The sequence below is a fragment of the Triturus cristatus genome, chromosome 8 (assembly GCF_964204655.1).
Source record: "Triturus cristatus chromosome 8, aTriCri1.1, whole genome shotgun sequence".
Lineage (NCBI taxonomy): Eukaryota > Metazoa > Chordata > Amphibia > Caudata > Salamandridae > Triturus > Triturus cristatus.
In genome coordinates, this window is record NC_140591.1 from 1542515033 (window position 1) to 1542537091 (window position 22059).

The 22059-nt window shown below is 43.6% G+C and overlaps 1 protein-coding gene across 2 annotated transcripts in view; it reads right to left on the bottom strand.

Annotated features, from left to right (window-relative positions):
* The window catches only part of LOC146806089 (secreted frizzled-related protein 2-like), a 127228-nt gene that overhangs the window by 25041 nt on the left and 80128 nt on the right, over positions 1-22059 (bottom strand). Inside the window, exon 1 of one of the 2 annotated variants that reach the window (XM_085623413.1) lies at positions 535-1863. The exons of the other annotated variant lie outside the window; for it this stretch is intronic. Within the exon in view, the coding sequence (XP_085479539.1) occupies positions 535-1027 (493 nt within the window). The 5' untranslated portion in view covers positions 1028-1863. Of the gene's footprint in view, positions 1-534; positions 1864-22059 lie in introns of those variants that run through there. 2 annotated transcript variants of the gene reach the window in all.

The window sequence follows — 22059 nt, forward strand, 5'->3', positions numbered from 1 at the left end:
ATATAGCGCAAACTCGACCCGCAAGTGTTGGAGCGCATGACAAGAGCACCAGTTACATTACAGACGGACACATTCATTAATTAATTCACCGGGAGATTAAGTGATTTGCCCAAAATCACAGGATGTTGAGCCAACGCGGAGTCTGAAGCCTGGTTCCCCAGCTCCAAAGTCGGCAGCTCTGGTCGTTAGGCCACATCCTCTCCAAAAATGTTAATGCTAGGAGCGGATTGAAATTTGTAGGGACACAACTAAGGGGTCATGACTCATCCCCCAGTCTATCAGACATGAGAAGAGTTTCAGGAGCAACAGGCTTTGCAACAAATCCGACTTCACCCCAAGTCCTTCCAGGGGACCTTAGCAGATGAATAACCACCATGAAGAGGCCCCAGACACCGGATAATAACAGAGTTGGAGACTTCTGCATTTTGTTTGCTGGGTGATAAACCTTCGTGCCACCCACCAGTTTCACCTCTATGCGCCCGTGCCATTTTAAACATTAGGTCATACAGAAGCAATTGTCCCACCCTCACTCACCATTCCTCGCCACTGACATCTGGTCCTCAGAGTCAGCCGTTGGGATGCAAAGCTCGTTCCCCGGTGGAAACTGACTGCAGTTGAACATCTCTGGCCAGGGGAAGCCGAAGGCCGCCATGACCGGCAGGCAGCCATCCCGCACCTCCTCGCAGAGCATCCTGCAGGGGAAGACGGGCATGTCCAGCTCGCTGATGCAGACCGGTGCGAAGAGAGAGCACAGGAACTTCTTGGTGTCTTTGTGGCATTGCTTGGAGAGCAGGGGCACCCAGGAGCCTGCCTGCTGGGCGGCCTCCTTCAGGGTGTCGTGGCCGAGGAGGTTGGGCAGCCTCATCTCATTGTACCCCACGCCGTGGCACAGATTCATGCTGCTGGGGATGGCCTTGCAGCTGGTCTTCCTGGTGCTGAGCTGGGTCAGGATGAAAGGGAACATGTGGGCCGGCACCACCATGGTACCCAGAACCATGAACGAGAGGGCAGTAAGTAGACCCATCATGGGACGATTCTGGTGCCTTCACAGCCAACGGTGCCAATCAAGCAATAGGCCCAGAATGGACAGGTATCCAAACGTCAGCACTCCAAGTGCCTTCAAAATAAAAGTGTGTTCGTGGTCAATGGCAGTTTTATGCAGACTCAGAAACTGGACTCTTGGCAGGGTCCCTAAATCAATACTTGCTTTTCTCCTCTGGAGGTCGACACAAGATCCTGGCTGGTTCCAGGCCAGATGGCTCAAGTTGCACCTGTCGCCCTATCCTTCCAACATGCAGAGAGGACACCCCTATTCCAAGCATGGGGCTGGTGTTGGTGGAACCCACTGCATCATTAACCGCCTTCTTCAGCGCCTCTTCTTTTCCACTTTTATTCAATACGATGCAAGGAAAGCTAAATTGAGAGTTTGGTATTGTTTTCGACTTGTCGCGATCCTAGGTATAACACACCATTAGCGTCTCATCCAATACACACATTGTCAACCACTGACCGGCTTAAGATATGGGCTGCCGTCCATCTTAGACATGTCTCCACAAAAAAAAGTGTAAGGAAGTTGTGGGTTTTTTTCCCCTTCTTGCACTCTTCAAAATATTCTCCAACAAGGATTCTTTCTTGCTGGCACCAACACCTCCTCCAATTATTTTTTTCCTTCTTTTTTTACCTTTGAAAACTGTTTCTTCTTTCCATCCTCTTTCTCCGAAATGTCCTCAAATTGTGTCTTTATATCAGCTTTATAAGATTTAAAGACAGATGTATTTCTTTTGTCGCTGTCTCGCCCGCGCACATGGTCCTGGCAGCCGGAGGTGGCCACGGGCTACCTTGCCTGGGGCTCGGTGGAGGTATGAGGTTTTCAGAGACAGGCTCCCCCCTGTGCTCTGCTCCAGCTGCGGGAGGGGCAGGGCATGGCTCCCGGCCCACAGCCGGGCCCTGGGGGCTCTCACGGGCCGGGAATCAGCTATTCAGCAACTTTCAGTCCTCCTCAGTGCCGTCGGAGTTGCAACAGCCCCTGGCTCGTCTCTCTTGGCATTCCCCCCACATATTCCGAAAAATAAGCGTGTTGTTCGGGGTCGGGGGGCTCCCTCGGGACCGGCCGGCTGCAGGCGCACCTGGTCGCCGCGCCAGGGCCCGGATGTTTGTGCTGCGCAGTTGTTTAGGCTACGAGGGGGCGCGTGTTGCAGCATGGAGGCTGCGGGCCGTCTGGAGCACGCAGCTCTGAGGCTTACCAGCAGGAATCCCGGGCTTATGAGGGGCTGTAAACCCGGGGTGTAATTACACCTCTCCCATAGAGCTGCCCTACAGCCCTGGTCCAGCCCCCACCAGCCAGCTGCTGAAAAGCAGCCTGGAATTCTGCTGAAAACACACACATCTTCAACTCCGAGCCCACTGCCTTACTATATATATATTATATATATATTTAATACTCTGACTTCGACTCACGTGGAAGTTACGAAAACAAAAGGATTTTGTTGCACGAGAAAAATAAACATTTGGGTCTAAAACACGGAGGCATGCAGACAGAGCTGCACTGTGCTCCGCCGTGTACCCGGCCCTGGGGACCCCCGGTGCCCTCAATGGGCACTGCTGTTCTGCAGGGGACGTGAGCTCATGGACGGGCTGTGAGAGGCTGGCATCTCTGAGCAGCCCCACAAAGAAGCTGTGTCCAGTGCAAGGCGCCCCAATAAGAAATGAAGTGTACCCCCACGCTTTCCCAGTTGGCACACTGGCCACCGGGCAATACACGTTGACCACAGAGATGATGGTTAACCAAGTGGGTTTAACACAGAAGTGCATGACTGGTTAGATACAACTAGTGTCCCTTACACTCGCTCCTCTCTTCATCATCACAGTATTTGCTATTGATGTAAGAAGCGACATCTCGATTTCACAATCCGAAGGAACCCTTTTAGGATGTCAGTATAGTAACTTACGATTTCAGCTCTTAGGGCCATCACACTTAGCCTTTGGCGGTGCGATTCATGGTCCCCATATGCCTAGCCCATCTCTTTACCCCGCTAGAGGCCCAATTTGGTGGGTATGGTGGCCAATGACCATTCCAAGAGATTTACTGCTACTTATGTAGAAACTCAATTTCCATGCCGTGGCCTTCGCTGTATCCTTCGCCCCTCCAGCACCCAGGTTCCCGTTTAGCTTCAGTATTCGGCACCAGTAATGCTGCCCATAGGTGCTGACATGCCATTCCAAATATTGCGTAAGATGTCTTCTCTTATCAAAGCATTGCCACAGACTCTGGTTTTGACGTCTACTTTCTTTGTTCCCTTATGGATCCTTGTTACCTCACAGTCTTGCAGGGCCGGCCTTCTGGGTCACTTAGTGCTTCTTCCATTCCTCACCTTGAAGTGATGGTAAGTCATATTCTGTTGTCTGTTCTCTATTCCCACAAGCACCTTGTCACACGGTATCCACAAGATGCTGGATTACCTTCGACTCACCCCTCTGTGTCTCATCCCACTCACAGCGCCGCTTCTCTCCTTGTTGCCTGGTCCTTGGTCGGCCAACATATTGTATGTCTGCTGAGCTTCCCGTTGCCCGGTCCTTCGTAGTTTTCCCTGGGCGCCTCTGTCTGCACACGCTGCTTTCAGCCCACTTGGTGAGGGAGAGGAATCAAATGCTCACACTCAATGGAGGAATGGCTCCTGTGCCTCTAGAAGTCCCAGTGGTGACTGGCATGTTCACTTGGCGAAATGACCTTGAGGATAGGTGGGCTCCATGACTCCCCGTAAGACACACCGCCTCTGCACCCCACTGACAAGACCTCACAAATCCCAGATCGGTTGTGTCCTGCAGGGCCTGGATCCACCCACTGGGCGTCCATCTGCCTTGCTGCCAATGGTGTTTACAGCAGAGGTCCTGCATGGCCTATAAATGGTGCCCATCCATATGGTGCCCATCCATATCGCTGCTGCTACTAAAACTTGCCATCAGCACTCAACCCAAACTTTGTGAACCCGGGAGGGCTAAAGACCATGCAGTCAGCTTGCGCTCTGAGAATAACGTGTACTTGTAGAGCACATGTTCTCCCAAGGGTAACTTGGCACTGAATAACAGATGTCTATTGTTATCCAACTCAATAGTACTCATTTTATCGACCTCAGAAGGATGATCCAGCGGGTTACCAACCTCAGGTACTCAAATACCATATACTCACCTGGGCCCATAAACACATATTCACATAGGCTAGTAAATACCACTGGGTGTCAATTTTATTAATGCCTTTTTATGAGATTTGTTACCTGTCAAATTTTAACTAATCTTTCACTGATCAAAAAGTTATTTCCTCTGGTCAATGGATCTATTAGTTGAAACTAGTTGATTGTGAAATGACATAGAATTATATTCCTTATTATTTTGAAATAACCACAGACTCGGGAAAAGTTTTAAATCTTTATCTAGTTAATTCATGTGAGCTAAAGTCAAAATACAGTACAAACTCCGTTTCTCCAAGGGGGAAAATTCAATTATTTCAATAATCAGTAACCAATATTAGAACGAAGTTTCACAATGACAGTACTCAGAAAAGAGAGGATAGAGAGAGCAGTACAATGACATACTACACAGAAATATATTTACCTAGAATGGTGTGGGAACCATCCCCTTGGCCAAGGAGCTGGAAAGGTCCCCTGGAATAGATCAGGTGACAAAGACCTCAGGACAGGTTTCAGGACAGGATAGATGACTTCTTCTAGATCCGATGCCTGTGTCGCATCCCTCTCTGACACTATATTCCTCCTCGATTCTTCCGCGATCTTCTTCTAATTAATTTTCTTATTTCCCTCCTTGATTCTTCCGCGATGTTCTTCTAATTAATTGGCTTAAATTCTAAGTCTGCAAATCGATTCTTATTCAGCATTAGTTCAGCTCTCGGACAGCATCCCGGTCTCTCAGCATCTCAGCATCACTTCATGTGTTCTAACTATCTAAACTACCTCAATTATACCTTTCATTGCTCATGTACCACCCATTAATGTTTCAACTTTATGAAACTCCTTATTCTGATTGGACACGGAAAGGGGGATGATCATCCCACCATGCTAGGTTTTAATAAATTTCTTTGGTTCTTTGTTTAATGTTCCCGCCTCTTCATTTTTATCCCCAAGCTTTATTTCCCACCCGTATTCACATCTTTATCAGACAAAAGTATACATATGATGTTCATTTCTATTCAGCATTCAGGCTGTCCATCAGGTTCCCAGGACGTGTAACAATGATGGCCTTGGACGGGTTTAAAAAATGACATCACGGCTTCCCGGCTTGTTATTACTGCGCCTGCGTGAAAGTCACGTGTGGTATGGACTTCTGTTTCACTCGGAGGCCCAAATACAATCTAATATAGAGGTCATAAAGAAACATATTCATTTCGAAATAAAATGATTTCACTGTATACCATCTATCTCTACTCGAATCCCATTTACTTATAAAAGCTCTCCCTGCATTAGCAAATAGTAAACAGCTTGTATTAGTTTCAGCAAAGCAGATGCTTAGCATGTGAGCTTTCAAGCGGCCATTTTAGATGCATTTGCGCAGATGCAGAAATTTCCCTCCAAGCGAAAGAACGTCATTCTGCGTAGATGCAGTTGACGCATGCGCAGTACAGTTTCCCGCGTTAGCAGTCATTTTAAGTTTCACTCGGGTTACTTGTTAGTAAAACATGTACGCAAGCTTCATCTTGCAAAAATATGTAATGAGGTGCATATTAATTTACACAATACTTTATTAATACAGTGTTACGAGTTATATGAGAGGATTGCATCTGAGCAAGTCTCTTTTATACGAGTCCTTGCTCCATCAATCCCCTCTCTGATGGCATTTGTGCCATCACAAAATTACCCATCACCAAACCAGATGCCAACTTTAGCACATCTCAATTCCCTTTCCGGTCTTTTCATTTCCTTCTTCATTTTTATCTTTTAAGATTTTCATCTTTTTATATAGTTCGCTTTTCATTTCTTTTAACTGAATTTCTTCATACTTTCTTTTCTTTCCTTTTCATTTACTTCATATCTCTTTCTCTTTCTACAACATTTGCACCATGTCATTATTGCTTAGACTAATACTATTATTCCACGTATAGGTAGTACTATTTGGCCTACAAAACCTTTGCATATATTAGCAAACCAAGTCCCTATTGAGATAATACTATTTGTTAATTTGTTCCATACACTATCAACTTCCAGTGGTTTCAAATCTTCTTTCTGTTTCAAAATATTTTTAATGTATCCTCCAATTTCTACACTTTTTTCTGGAATATAAGTGCTACAATATTGCGCTTTCAGCATTTTAAAGACTCCGCCCTCTTTTGCCAATAATATATCAAGAGCAAGTCGATTTTGTAAAACCATTGATCTAATTGCAACCATTTCGGTATTGATCAATAAGAACCCTCCAGCAGTATTAGTCGATAGACAATCAACTACTGTGGATAACTGACACATTTTTCGTGAATTCAGAATGACTCCCACTGAAGGTATCAATGCACTAAATATATCGCCTACTATTTCTGAAAAACTAGCTCTTTTCCTACGGGTTAGTTTGTTTGTGTTTTCATTGCTTCCAGTGATTCTTTTCACATGATAGACTTTAGGGAATACTATTCCAAAATAGCACATCCCGTACCAACGTGCAGGCAACCTAAAATAAGCTTTATTCCCACACACATAATAGACTCCAGGAAATACTGGATCTGTTCCCCCTTTTAGTCCCCATCCTCCAATTATCAAAAAGTTATGTTCACATTCACTGGAACCAATAAATACATTGTTATAGTCAGTCTTTAATCTATGGAGGCAGATCTTCCCTTTCTTTTCAAAATCTAGGGACATCGCAGCATGAGTCTTGCCAGCTGTATATATTTCCTCTTTCTCAGCCCATTGAGGAATCGGAGGTTTCTTTTCAGAAGCCTTTCTTTGGAAGTCCTGTCTCCTTTCCTCCACTAAATACAAAAATATCTTTTCTTCTTCCTGTAATGAACATGTTAGATTGTTTTTGAGTGTTTCTGCTATATCTATTGTCTTCACAGTTAAGAAATATTCACCCATAAACTGTGCATCTTTAGTACTAAGAACTGGATTCATACTCTTGCGAATAGGAACCTCTGAAAATATCACATCTACATTTGAATAATAATACTGTAATTTTCCTGTTCTATAAAATAAAATTGTTAATATACTACATGAAATACCATATGTTAATGGTAAATGGTGATAAGTTACACCTTCTGCTACTGATGCTGGTAATTTCATACATACATAACAATCACTTAATCTCCATGGCGTCTACATACTGAACTAATAACTTTGTGAACACATTTAAAGCAGTGTCATTATTTGTCACAGTGTGATGTAAATCTATCTCATCTTGTGCTTCTGATTCTACTCTATTTCCTTTTATGTTAGCCACCCTTTCATTAGTTTCTGTGTTATTTTTCTTTTCTGTCACCATCAAATAAGGGATCGCTATTGTTAATACTAGACAGAATATAAGTACTAAATATATGCTCCATATACATATTCTACAACACTTCTTTATACAATTTTGTTTTGGTCTTCCAGGAACCCTATCAACAGCCATTTTAATTTAAGAAGATCTCTCTTCTTTTCTTTGCTCTATTTTATACATTTTTATTTATTTGATCTTCAAGGGGTCTCACTTCTCCTTCGTCAATCTGTTCAACAATTATTTCTTTGTCACTTTCTTCATTTAAATCTAGATTCTCAAATTCTTCCAGAATCACATAGGTCCTTTCAGGACCTTTGAACTTATTGTTCAAAATTCGCAAACTTTGACTCCTTCGCCTGGGTTTTCCAGTCAATTCCCTAGACTGACTAGAGACTTCATTTACTTGCTCAGGTTCTTCACTTGTTGTTTTTAAGTGATACTTTAATCTTTTAACACCACCTGGCCAATTATCACCTTTTCTGACCTTTTTGGCTTGTACTGCACTTTCACTTTCCTCGTCTCGTTCAAGTATTCTTTTATTTTCGTTATGTTGTGGCAAAATTTGATTATCTTCATCTTCATCTTCAGAGTCCCTTTCTATCTGTCCTTGTTCAGGGCTTATTGTTGTGACCTTATCTGCCTGAACGTGTTCTTCTTCCTCTATGTGGTCCTGTTCAGGTCTTATTTTGACTTGTTTTTCTTCTTCCTGAACTTGGTTTTCTTTTCCAAACTGGTCCTGTTCAGGTCTAACTGCACTTTGCTTTTCTGCAGCCTGAACGTGTTCCTCTACTCCTCTCTGTCCCTCCTCAGATCTGTGAATATGTTGGTTCACCTCTGTCTGAGTATATTTTTCTCTCCTTGTCTGGTTCTGTTCTGGGTCTCCAACAGTTTTATTCTCCTTTTCCTGAGCTTGTTCTTCTACACCTGTCTGATCCTCTCTAGTTTCCTGTCTTTCTAGTCTGGTTCTGCTTCACGTTTTAATAATCACCTCAGGTATGTCGACCACCGGTATCAAGTCTTCCTGACTTGTGCTTGGTTGTTCTTGAACAGCTACTTCAGAATCAATTATTCTAGAATTTTCAGCTGTACACTCTTCAGCACCCTCAAATGCTTGTGTCAGTTGTGGTTCCCTTTCCTCAGGAGCTGGTACTCTTTTGGTATGACTGGAATGGATCCGGTTAGGCAAACCTGCACATTTCACTGCTGTTGTTGTAACCAGTAAGACCTGTTGCGGCTCATCCCACCTGGGTGCTAGGCATGACTCTCGGGTGTTGTAACGCCCTGAACGTCTCAGGATCGTTTAACAGACACGACAATGAGGACGCAACCACTTGTGAAGGGTTAGTTCTTTTAATGAAGGCAAATAAAATACAAAGAACAAACAAAAGTTATAGTCACTGGAATCCTCCAGGCTAAGTACGTTACCAGCCCACAGCACGGATGGTCCTAACCGTCCTCTGCATATACGCCGATCCCGGCGTATGCCAACAGAGGGCAGAAATGAAATGGCCGACAATGCCAATCGGTAGGCTGTGAGGGGCACGAAGAGTGTTGGGGAGAATCGAGGAGTCAGGGAAACACCCAGCCGGGGTCTCTACCTGAAGGGAGCAGCCGCTTAACCTCTTCCTCAGACTGCACCGGGACACGGAGTCACCTCCTGGTGATGCGTCACCGATACCCCAATCACAAGCAAGAAGACTGAACCGAGAGCAGCCGCTCGATCGATCCTGTGGACTTCCGAGTCTGTAACGCGGCAAACACCTCCTGGTGTGCGTTACAGCTGGCAGTCCCTGTGTCTCTGGTCGGGCTGGGAGTTACGACTCCAACCAGCAAAAGCGCCACTGCGCTTGGACTCAGCCGAGTCAAAAAGCGAAGCTCAATGGTTGACCGGTAGAGCTTCCGGGTCCTTCACAGGTGACGATGGGGCAAGACACGGCCCAGGGAGTAACGACTCGACCTACCTCCGTTCTTGCCTTACTGGAGCACCACTCCGGAACACTGCTCTTCACGAAGCAGGTACGTCGGTGTAAACACAATATCCGACAGCCTTGTACCTCCCGGTTCCTCCCTTTATAGGGCGTGTTTTCCTTGAGTTATGTAACAGCTCTCCTGTTTACATAAGGGCGTGTTTCCCTTGAGTTATGTAACAGCTCTCCTGTTTACATAAGGGCGTGTTTCCCTTGAGTTATGTAACAGCTCTCCTGTTTACATAAGGGCGTGTTTCCCTTGTATGACAGGAATTCTTGACAGGTGTGATTCTTCACTACCACCCAATCTCCGGGATTTAGATCATGTGCTTGATCCGGCTGCCTGGCAACTGCGTCTTCTCCAACTTGGTGAGAGACAGAATGCACTAGGTCAGCCAATCCTTTACAACAATCTAGTACCAAATCATCAGTTGTAATCAACAGTTTGTGTCCTGGTATAAATGCTAATCTCATTGCTCTTCTCATGAGAATTTCATGGGGACTCAATCCTGTGTTTGTATCAGGAATGTTTCTGAGTCCCATCAGAACAAGAGGTAATGCATCTGGCCAACACAGTGATGTTGATGCACACACCTTTGCCAGTCTTGATTTGATTGTGCCATTCATTTGTTCTACCACTCCAGAAGCCTCTGGGTGATATGCACAGTGCAGTTTTTGTTCAATTTTAAATGCTTCATGGATTAACCAAATAATTTCATTATTAAAGTGAGATCCTCTATCTGATTCCACAGTTACTGGAAAACCAAACGGCGGAATTAGCTCCCTAAACAGCAGTCTGGCAACTGTTATGCAGTCATTTCTTGTAGTAGGGTATGCCTCCACCCACCGTGAGAACAAACAAACTATGACAAGGACATACTTCAATCCCCTGCATGGTGGTAATTGGATAAGTCTATCTGCAACCTCACAAATGGTCCTTCTGCCTTCCCTATTCTTCCCCAACTGACTACTGTTTTCCTGCCTGGGTTTATTTGTTGACAAGTTAAACATCTCTGGCAAAGGCTCTCTGCAAAAGCCCTAAATCTCGGATTATACCAATCCTGTCTAAAGAACCTGATCATGGCGTCTCTGCCTACGTGTGTGTCTCCATGATACATTCGGGCCATTTGAGAGAGTAAACAATTTGGCATCACTGGTCTGCCATCTTGGTAAACCCACACATCATCCTCTGTTCTCCTTTGACACCCTGTTTGTATCCACTCCTCCTTTTCACTCACTTCCACTTCATCCTGTAATTGTCTCACTTCACCCCATGTTTCTAGTGCTGAGAGTAGCATAAGTTGACATCTGATTCCCCTGGTTTACATTTTCCTGTTTAGTGCCATTTTATTTTTGGCATAGTACTGGGCAACTTGGTCAGCATATCGATTACCAGCTACCACATAGTCATTTCCTAACTGATGTGCAGCACACTTGACCACTGCCACTTCTTTTGGCAAAAGTATTGCTTCCTACAGTTCTTTCACAAATTTTCCATTTTTGATAGGGAATCCTGAAGAAGTCATGAAATCCTTCTGCATCCAGAGCTAGCCAAAGTCATGCACAACCCCGTAACCATACTGGCTATCAGTGTAAATGCTTACTTTCCAATTCTTCCCAATTTTGCATGCCTTTAATTAAAGCTATCAATTCGGCTACTTGTGCAGACTTGACTCCTGATAAATAGGATGCTTCGACTATTCCAGCCAATGTACATACAGCATAAGCTGCACTTAATCCTCCTTCCTTATGTCTCATACACGAACCATATGCAAATAGCTCATGTTCTGATTCTTTCAGGGGCTCTTCCTGTATGTCTGGACGGGGCTTGGTACATAACTCAGTAACATCCAGACAGTCAGGTTCAACTTCATCTCTTACTTCTTCCCCACGTACATCTGCTAATAAAGTAGCAGGGTTAAGTATAGTACACCAGACCACTCTCACGTTTCCTGCTCCTAAAATTATTCTTTCATACTTAGTCATCCGACTAGGGGTAAGGTACTGTGTTCGTGTTCTAGTCAAAAGAATCTCCACTGAATGTGGATCAAATACCTTTACAGGATGTCCCATCACAATGGACTCACTTTGTTCAAGACTCTTGCAAGTAGCAGCTACTACTTTTAAAAAGCCAGGTAATGCTGACGCTACAGGATCCAAGGTAGCAGAAAAGTCAGCTACTGGACGTCTCATCAAACCATGTCATTGGGTTAACACTGAAAGGGCACAATTTTCTCTTTCACAACAGAATAGTGCAAATTCTTTTGTATAATCTGGCATACCTAGACCTGGAGCTTCACACAAACAATTTCGTAACTTCACAAAAGCTTCCATTCTTTCATCATCCCAAACTACTGGGTCCTTTGAGTGTTTCCATGTCATCTGTACTAATGGTTTAGCTAACAAAGAAAAACCTACAATCCATTGCCTACCAAACCCCACTACACCAAGAAACATTCTGATTTCTCTCTGGGTTTGTGGTAACTGCATTTGTTTTATTATTTTTATTCTTTCAGGGGTCACTTTTCTCACTCCCCTTTCTATTTGGTGTCCCAAATATTTGACTCCAGTTCAACAAAATTGTAATTTCTCTGGAGGCACTTTGTGTCGTCCGTCAGCCAAATGATTTAACAAGGCAATTGAATCAGTAACACAATCATCTAGCGACTTTGATGAAATGAGCAAGTCGTCGATATACTGGACTAGAACTGGATTTCTGGGCATCACTAGTGTTTCTAGACACTTTTTCAAAATTTGATTGAAGATTGAAGGACTTTCTGTATACCCTTGAGGAACTTGATTCCAAACTAAAATACCGTCCTCAAATTTAAATGAAAAGAGATACTGGCTGTCTGGGTGTAAAGGAATAGAGAAAAATGCTTGGCATAAATCAATTACAGTAAACCATCCTGCATTCCATGGCATTTGATACAGAATCACTGCTGGATTCGGCACTATAGGGCAACAAGGCACAATAATCTTATAAATTTTTTGTAAATCTTGGACTATCCGGTATTTTCCGCTAGGCTTCTTAATGCCAATTATAGGTGAATTACAAGGACTGCTTATTATTTCCTTTAATATGCCTTGTTTAATCATTCGATCAATTTCTGTTGCAACACCTGCTTAAACTTCAGGGCTCATTTTGTATTGCCTAGTATTTGGGTAGACTGCACCTTCTTTTACAGTCACCTTCACTGGGTCTACATTTGTCATTAACCCTACTTCTTTTCCAGTGATATCCACACCTCTGGATTTACAGTCGTTTTTAATTCATCTGGTAAATCATCTTTTGTCATCATTGAATACATCTCGCCTACTTCTGTGTCTTGTTTTGCCAGCATTATTTTAGAGCTACAGCCTTCATCAGGGGTCTGAATTGCAATACCAATCCGGTGTGCAATAAATTGTGCAGTTCATTTTGCACAGCAAGTCTCTTCCTAGCAAGTTTACTGGACCAGAGTTGCACACGACAAACTTGTGCATTTCTCTGAAATTGCCAATACGTACCTCCATAGGCTCTGTGATTGGGGTTCTAATCTGTTTTTTTGAAACGCCTACTATTTGGATGGCTTCTCCCAAGAGGGGTAGGTTTCGGATGTCTGCTGTTCTCACAGTAGAACGGGTACCACCAGTGTCCAACAAAAAGGTAATGTCTTTTCCTTCTACCTTCCCATCAATATATGGACCTGACTGATGTACCGGTAAGGATGCACCAAGTACGCACTCCTCTTCCTCCTCCCTCAGGCACCGTCATTGATCTTCCTCATGAAGGTAACCGTTCTGCAAAAGAAACTGTGAAGTTTCCAGAATCTTTCTTACCACTTTCTCCTGGAAATCCGGTGTCTGCACTGTACCTTGCTCTGTTCACAAAATTTGACATAGGGGCAGGTGGCAACTGACTCTGTTGATTAACAGCCTGCTGCGGTTGATTCATTATCACCTCATTCTGCGTCTGTGGATTTAAATTTTGATTTGGGCCATTATTATTCTGAATATTTTTACACTCGTTTTTCCAATGTCCCAATTTTCCTCACCTATGACAAGGAAATTTCTTCTTTGCTTCCTATCTACTCATTCGTCCTCTTGGTTTTCCCCCATTATTTTCATTCTGACCCTGTCCTTTCACTTGATCATCATTCTGACTATTTAATTTAAGCTCTTGATGTTCTGCCAATTTCACTTGTGCCCACATTACTTTTTCTTCCAACTTTTTACGTCTTTTCTCAATATTATCTCCACAATACTTGGCATATTTCAGAATTTCATCGATAGGTTTTCCCTGCCAGCACAACATGTGTTGCTGAATCATTTGGGAAATTTCTGGTCTTAAACCAGACACAAACCGATACACAAATTGACCCATACTTTTATCTCCAAAGTTCTCAAATCCGCTTTACTGCTTGAATACCTGTAATAGGCGTTCATAATAAGCATGTACAGACTCATTTATGTCTTGGGTTGTTCTATCTATCTTCACCCAATCTGTTTCTTTTGGTGGAATTTTCCCTTTCAAGAAAGTGAACACCTGATGATATTTCTTCATTACCTCCTCTGAAGGGGCTCCTGTTTTTTCATCTCTTTGGTACTCATCACTATGCCAATCAACTGTGATTTTACATTCTGTCCATACATCAGCAGGCACCACTATATCAAATAGACCCTCCAAATCTTTCAACAAAACCTTTGAAACCTTCACAAACCTTTCAACCTGCCTGTACAACTGTTTTTACTCTTAACTTTGGAAAATCATTAGTAAATGACAAAATATCTTGTCGAGTCCATGGGACATGTACATATCCCCCTCCTGGTACTTCTCTCATTGGGCACAATCTCTCTGCTTTTCCTGATTCTTTTAACGAGAATTCTGATGTTGTTCGACTTGCCTATGCTTCCTCCTTTTTCCTCATCCACCTAGCTTTCTATTTCTCTAAGTCTCCCCACTTTTGTAAGATTGGTCATTAACTCCTTAATCTGCAATTTTCTACCAGACACATTCATAGTTTCCAAATCCTTATCAGTAAATTCTGCACTATATGGTTTCTGTAATACTTTAGATCTCCCTATTTCAATTCCCATTTTGGAGGCACGATCTGTCAATTTCTCATGACATATGTTTGCATTTCTAGTGATGCTTTTACAAATGAACAGTAACTCTTCTTCACTGTAAGTGTTTAGCCTATCTAGTCCCACGTTTCCAGCTATCATTTCTTCCAATTCCACTTTCAATTTGTAAATATCTAAAATCTTTGGTTGTTGGTTTGGTTTGTCTATTCCCTGTGCCCATCTCTCTAATTCTTCTGGGGACATTGTGGCATTTTTGGTTCCTGTAGATGTTTCTAACCGTATTTCGTTTGAGCAGCTAGGTGTAGCTCTTCTCGGGGTTTCATTTATCTGTCCTCTTATCGGCAAATCCATTAATGAAATTACCAAATCGCATTCACTGGCTTGATCATCAATTATTATATTTTCTTTTCTAGGTTTGATTATGGAAGTTGTCAGAACTGGTGGTTTGGGACAACTCACCTTATCCCCATACAATGGAACAATATATGTAATATATGGTATAGTCAATGATTCAGGGTGTGTATTCAATTGGGTTATTTTCTGTATCAATTCTTCTCTAATTTTATTTATTGCTTCTCTTTCCTTTTCCTGGAGTACCCTTCCATTAATTGGATCATGTATTACCTGTGGAACCAAAGGTGTTCCCAAGGCGGGGGCACTTGGAGTAGTTCTACTAGGTCCTTCCTGATATGGTGGAGGATTTTTCGTTAGAATGTCTTCCATAAACTCATCTTCTGACTCCCCACAACCTGTCATTGTTAAATGCTTAGTTTTCCCTGTACACTTGCCCCCCAACTGTTCCTCAGCCATTAATACAGGATACAGTCCTTCCGTAATCATTGCTTGTCTCCATTGTTTCATCTGACTTTCTCGTGAATCACGCATCTATTTAGGGAAAAATCCTCTATAACTCCTACTACTTCTGGATCTGTCATGTTCAAATGGATTCAGTTTCCCATTCTTCTAATGCCGCATACTGTGTTAATCTAGGTCTGGGCTCTAATTCATTCATCCGCATTCTCAAATTATGAAGGACTCTTCTATTGAACGTACCATTTTCCAGGAAAGCTAACATTCCATCATTTTTTGTGTATTCTATCCACTTTTCTAACCACACACAGGTATGATAGCCTCTAGCATCATCATAAATGATGCAGGTGTCTTCGGTGGTGGGATAAGAATTCCCTCTCTAGTCTTAATGGGCTTATCTTTCTTGAAACAACTTTTAATTTTCTGCATAAACAACATTTTTCTCTTTTGTCCGTACATTTTAGGTGATGATCTTTTTATATATTCGTCTCTTGCAAATCCTAAATATCTTCTGTCTGGGCGATTCCCTATTAATGTCGGATCATATTTCCACATACAAACTCCACTGTCTAATACTATTACGGCTTCTATTTTTGACAACCAATTAGATTCTTGGGGTTTTACCAATCCTAGTGTGGTTTCTATTCTTTCATCCAATCAAGCTCAGGTTCATACAATTCGTTAAGCTAATACTAGCGCGGCCTTTTTGAGACGTCAGTATCACTCCTCACTACTGACCCCTCCTTTACAAATTCGCGTCAGTCACACACCCGCTGTTTCAACCAATCCCAGCGCGGCCCTCTGTGACGTCAGTGCAACTCCGGCAACTGACCCTCCCATCACAAGGTAACAAGAAAACTTATTTTCTTACAACTTTGCATCCAATTTTCATTAATAACAACGTAAAAACATTCGCTAATCTGTCTGTTCCGCTAAAACCAAAGAATAGTTTATTTCTCTTGCTGCAAGTAAGACCTTCCGCTTACTTTTCATACACTGCGAGTAAACCCTTTACTCAAGCTCAGACAAACCTGTTACTACTTCGGTGTTACCCTTTCTAGGTGATATAGGACTAAAGTTTTCACCAGCGAACTCTTTCGCTATCAATCACTCTCACTTTTATACGAAAATAGTCCCTAATTTAACACTGCCAGCCCTGCATAGCTTCTCAGTGCTATTCTGACAGACAAGTAACCTCACTGCAGTGTGGCTTCCATTTTCTACCCACTATTCACTTCCCGGGAATTTCCAGACAAACTAAAATAAAACACAAACGGGTTTGTTAAAACATAAATCAATAATCGATAATCACCAAACTAGTCAATAATAACCATACCTCTGCTACCAGAAAACTGATCCAGCGTGTTACCAACCTCAGGTACTCAAACACCATATACTCACCTGGGCCCATAAACACACATTCACATAGGCTAGTAAATACCGCTGGGTGTTAATTTTATAAATGCCTTTTTATGAAATTAGTTACCTGTCAAATTTTAACTAATCTTTCATTGATCGAAAAGTTCTTTCCTCTTGTCAATGGACCTATTAGTTGAAACTAGTTGATGGTGAAATGACATAGAATTATATTCCTTATTATTTTGAAATAACCACAGACTCGGGAAAAGTTTTAAATCTTTATCTAGTTAATTCATGTGAGCTAAAGTCAAAATACAGTACAAACTCAGTTTCTCCAAGGAGGAAAAGTCAATTATTTCAATAATCAGTCACCTATATTAGAACGAAGTTTCACTATGACAGTACTCAAACAAGCATTTACAATGCAACGGTCTCGGCATTGTTAAAGTTAGAGCTATTGGCATTGCTCATGACAATGCCGTTTCTTTAACTGTTTTAAAAACAAAAACATAAACAAAAATAATGTCATGAGCAATGCCAATAGCTCTAACTTTACCAATGCCGAGACCATTGCATTGTAAATGCTTGTTCCCCTATTGTTCAGCTTGACTACAAACCGCACCATTGCATGGTGGGATATGTAGTGCTATCTCGCATTATTTACTTAACGCCATAGTCTAGGCAGAAAGAACGTGCCTGAAATAAACGCACCGACCGATTGCTCCACGGATTTTAATAACAGTTTACTTGTCCTCTTAATTTCAGCCAGGGGGCAAAAATGACGAGTGGAAAAAAAAGAAAACAGTTTCGCGCAAGGTCGAGCATTATCCGCCTAGTTCCTCGGGAGAATCGAGTTGTGATTTTTGAACGGCCAGCCAAGCGTGCCCAAATTTAAAGCCAGGTGTTCTTTGTGTTTGTTGTAAATAACCGGACGAGGAGGTTAGCTTTTCACCTCCCTTCCCAGGTCTCTGTTTGGTAACAATCCCTGCGCCTTTCCAGGGCTGTCGCGTTTCTATGACCACCAGGGCTTTAAGTGGGCAGGGTCCTGCCGGTGAAAAAGCAAGCGTTGAAACGGTTCTCTATCGGGCTCTCCGTTTTTGCGCTCACCATCAGGGAGAAAAATAAATCTTAACTCTAGTCTGCAGTTCCATCCTTTACAGCCTTTGAAGTCCCCTGGTGTCCGTGCGCACGGTCGGCCCTGCAGGAGGGGGAGGTGGAGCCATGGCGGCCGATCCACCAGCGCCATGGAGGAAAGCAGACAGCAGGACCGGGCCCCACCGACAACCACCACCACCACAGGATCCGCGCTTCGGTGGGAGAGCAGCGCCTAGAGCGTTCAGAGCACTGTGGCCATGTCACGGGGCCGCTAGAGTACGCGGGGAGCCATGGGCGCCTTGCTGAGGAGCCTGCTGGTGTGCAACCTCTACTGCTTGCTACGAGGTGAGGGGCCCAGGGCATAGGCTGCAGACTCGGAGCCTGTGGGGCAGATATGCTTCCTAGTCATGGCGGAGCACCGTTAGGGAATGGGTGCATTTGATGGGTGAGAGAATGACCAGCAGACTTTAGAGGAGCGTCGCCCTGTAGGTGAATCATTGAGTCTGTTGAACGAGGAGGCCAGCGTCATCTAGGTGCAGGGTCTCTCATTGGGTTGGAGACGGTATCCCGGTGGACCTTGTGTAGAGGGACTGTGTAAGCGAAGTGGGTAGGGGAAGGTACGTTCAGTGTGTAGGGAATAAAGAGTCATACAGGAACAAGGCAGAGCAAAAGGCACACCACCGCCTTTCTCCGAGGCAGAGCAGAAATGCCTCGGAGAAACGCAGTGTCCTTTTCGGATTCGGGGGCGTGTTTGTCTTTTCTCTCCTCCAGCCATTGGCTGGAGGAGAGAATGAGACTTTCTTTAAAAAACACGCCCCCCGATCCGAAAAGGACGGGGCCTAATCGGAGTGACTGACCTCTTCTCCAGTGGCTGGCCAGCATTTACGAGGCCAGCCAATGGAGAACAGGGGAGAAGAGGGGCGGGTTCAAGCCCCTCTTCTCCAAGTCATTAAATCTCCGACTTCCGGTTCTGCCTTTCGGCAGACCGGTAGTCCTCGACCTAAAAAGAGAGGCTAGAGAGAGCAGTACAATGACATACTACACAGAAATATATTTACCTAGAATGGTGTGGAAACCAACCCCTTGGCCAAGGAGCTGGAAGGGTCCCCTGGAATAGATCAGGTGACAAAGACTTCAGGACAGGTTTCAGGACAGGATTCAGGACAGGATAGATGACCTCTTCTAGGCCCGACGCCTGCGTCGCACCTCTCTCTGACAGTATCTTCCTCGATCTTCTTCTAATTATTTGCCTTATTTCCCTACTCGATTCTTCTGCGATGTTCTTCTAATTAATTGGCTTAAATTCTAAGTCTGCAAATCGATTCTTCTTCAGCATTCGTTCAGTTCTCGGACAGCATCCCGGTCTCTCAGCATCTCAGCCTCACTTCATGTGTTCTAACTATCTAAACTACCTCAATTATACCTTTCATTGCTCATGTACCAACCATTAATGCTTCAACTTTATGAAACTCCTAATTCTTATTGGACAAGCAAAGGGGGATGGTCATCACACCATGCTAAGTTTTAATACATTTCTTTGGTTCTTTGTTTAATGTTCCCACCCCTTAATTTTTATTCCCAAGCTTTATTTCCCACCCGTATTCACATCTTTATCAGACAAAAGTATACATATGATGTTCATTTCTATTCAACATTCAGGATGTCCATCAGGTTCCCAGGACATGTAACAATGATGGCCTTGGACGGGTTTCAAAAAGGACATCATGGCTTCCCAGCTTGTTATTACTGCGCCTGCGTGAAAGTCACGTGTGGTGTGGACTTCTGTTTCACTCAGGAGGCCCTTAATACGAACTAATAGAGGTCAAAAAGAAACATATTCATTTCAAAATAAAATGATTTCATTGTATACCACCTATCTCTACTCTAATCACATTTACTTATAAAAGCTCTCACCGCATTAGCAAATAGTAAATAGCTTGTTTTTGTTTCAGCAAAGCAGATGCTTAGCATGTGAGCTTTCAAGCGGCCATTTTAGATGCATTTGCGCAGGTGCAGAAATTTCCCTCCAAGCGAAAGAACATCATTCTGCGTAGATGTAGTTGACGCATGCGCAGTACAGTTTTTCTGCGTTAGCAGCCATTTTAAGTTTTACTCGGGTTACATGTTAGTAAAGCACGTAAGCAAGCTTCATCTTGCTAAAATATATAATGAGGTGCATATTAATTTACACAATACTTTATTAATACAGTGTTACGAGTTATATGAGAGGACTGCATCCGAGCAAGTCTCTTTTATACGAGTCCTTGCTCCATCAAGGATGTAAGGCTGAGTGGACTCGTTGGGATTTGAACCTGTGGCAATGAGATCAAACACTGGCCCCTACAGTAGACGCATTAGTCCACTAAGCCAAAAGACCTGGCTTGCGCTGAGACCTCCTGGACACCTGAAACTTGATGTCAAGAAGAACACCTACTCACTTGGACTGGGAGGTCCTGACTCAAGGGCAGGAGCAAAGTGAGAGGGTAGATCCAAGATCTCGGGCCTTGTCTGAATAAGAGGGGGAGCATGGAGAGTTCTGTTTCTCCACGCTCTTCCAAACCTTCTAGGGCTCTGCATCCTCCCATAGTGGCATCCTCAGCTCCTCACTGCCTTCATCTAGAGTTCTAGCAACAGACAGAGGGGGCGGAGGGGGGCGAGGTACTTCTGCTCCTTATTACTCAATTTCTTGAGAGGCCTGGAGTGACACCTTGATACGAATGCTTTTATGGAAACAAAAAACACTCAGCTTGTCACTTCACATGGGATTAAAGAGAAACTGTGATATGGGGCAGTTTTTTATTTTACTTTTCCAAACGCTGTATGAAATTAGAATAATAAACATTTAATTAGCACTAGTTAAAGTGTTAAAACTGCCGAAACGAGTCTTTTGGCACCCATAGAACAGTCAAAGATCGAGAAAATAAACAGTAAGGGCATAAATGTTTCCCTTGAAGTTGGCGTGTAGCGCCTCGATGCTGGTTCAAAACTCCCTAAGTGCACTGAACTATATCACAAAGCACTGTAACTTGTGACATGTAGGTAACACATTGATCCCTGCTGTAAAAGCTGTGTTACATCAGTGAACTCTTTGTGTAAAACATACATCTGTGGCTGGCACCTTACACGCTGGGCTTTACATCAGGACCACTAACGTTCCATGACATTTTATGAGTCAACCCTGTGACTGGGCTGCATAAGATCTCTCCAGCAAGTGCATCAACCACCAGAGTTATCTTACTGCTGTTATACCCTGGAACTGGCTGGATCCAAAAAGATCTCTGCAGTGGGAGCCTTAATCGTCTAAAACGTTTTAAAATGCAGTTATTTGTCGCCAATTAAAACATCCGTCCATCTGTGACTTTTGTCCTTGCTGCCAATTTCTTTAGGGAGAGTTTAAACAATAAATGAATACATTGACTTTCAGACTCTGCTCCTCTTTACTCTGCCCCTTGTGAGTCCACGCCTTTGCCACTGCCACTCCTTCGCCCCCAGAGTCTGGGATCAGGGAGTACATGTTTTCCATTGCCAGCACTGCCTTGAGCCCACACTGAAGGCATCCAGACCAGGAATGACCCTGACTGCTGTTCACTCAATTAATGAATGATGCATGCAGATGGGTCACGTGAAAGGCACGAGCTTGGGGTTTGCCATGAATGGTTGGGATTTGCCCTGCCCACTGCCAATGGCATACTTCTGCCTGAGTTGCCCACATCCCCCACTACTGGGGGGGACCTCACTTCTCATGAACGTTTGTGGTTCACCTGGACGGCCTGATGCAACTTATGAGCACCTCTGCATACATCATGTTTACGATCATACTGCCACCTTTGAATTATAACATTCAAACATCAAAGAAGAAGGGCCACCTCGCCCTGGAGGAGACTCCATCAGAAGCTGCCGAGGGCACTCTATCAACGTTTCATTCACAGACGTCTGAATTAAAAGAAGATTCACAGCTCTTAAATTTTAGCTGTGCAGCGCTTTATATCACTCGTCTGCTACTTCTAAACACTAAGAACAGGTGTTACTATTACTCTATTTAATGGTACTCAGGTTACCAACCTCAGAATGCTAAATTGGCCTTGGCGGCATCGAAAATTATGACTTGCAGATCATGATATGTGTCCGGGGCTAACGTTCAACTCACTGAGCCATCTTGCTGAATAGAGTGAAAAATAGCAATTTGGCCTCTCTCATACAAGAGCCATCCTTAGTCTAACTCTTATGTGAATAATTCGCCGCTGATAGCCAAGTCCTATGCCACACCACAAGAAGTCTCCTACTGAGC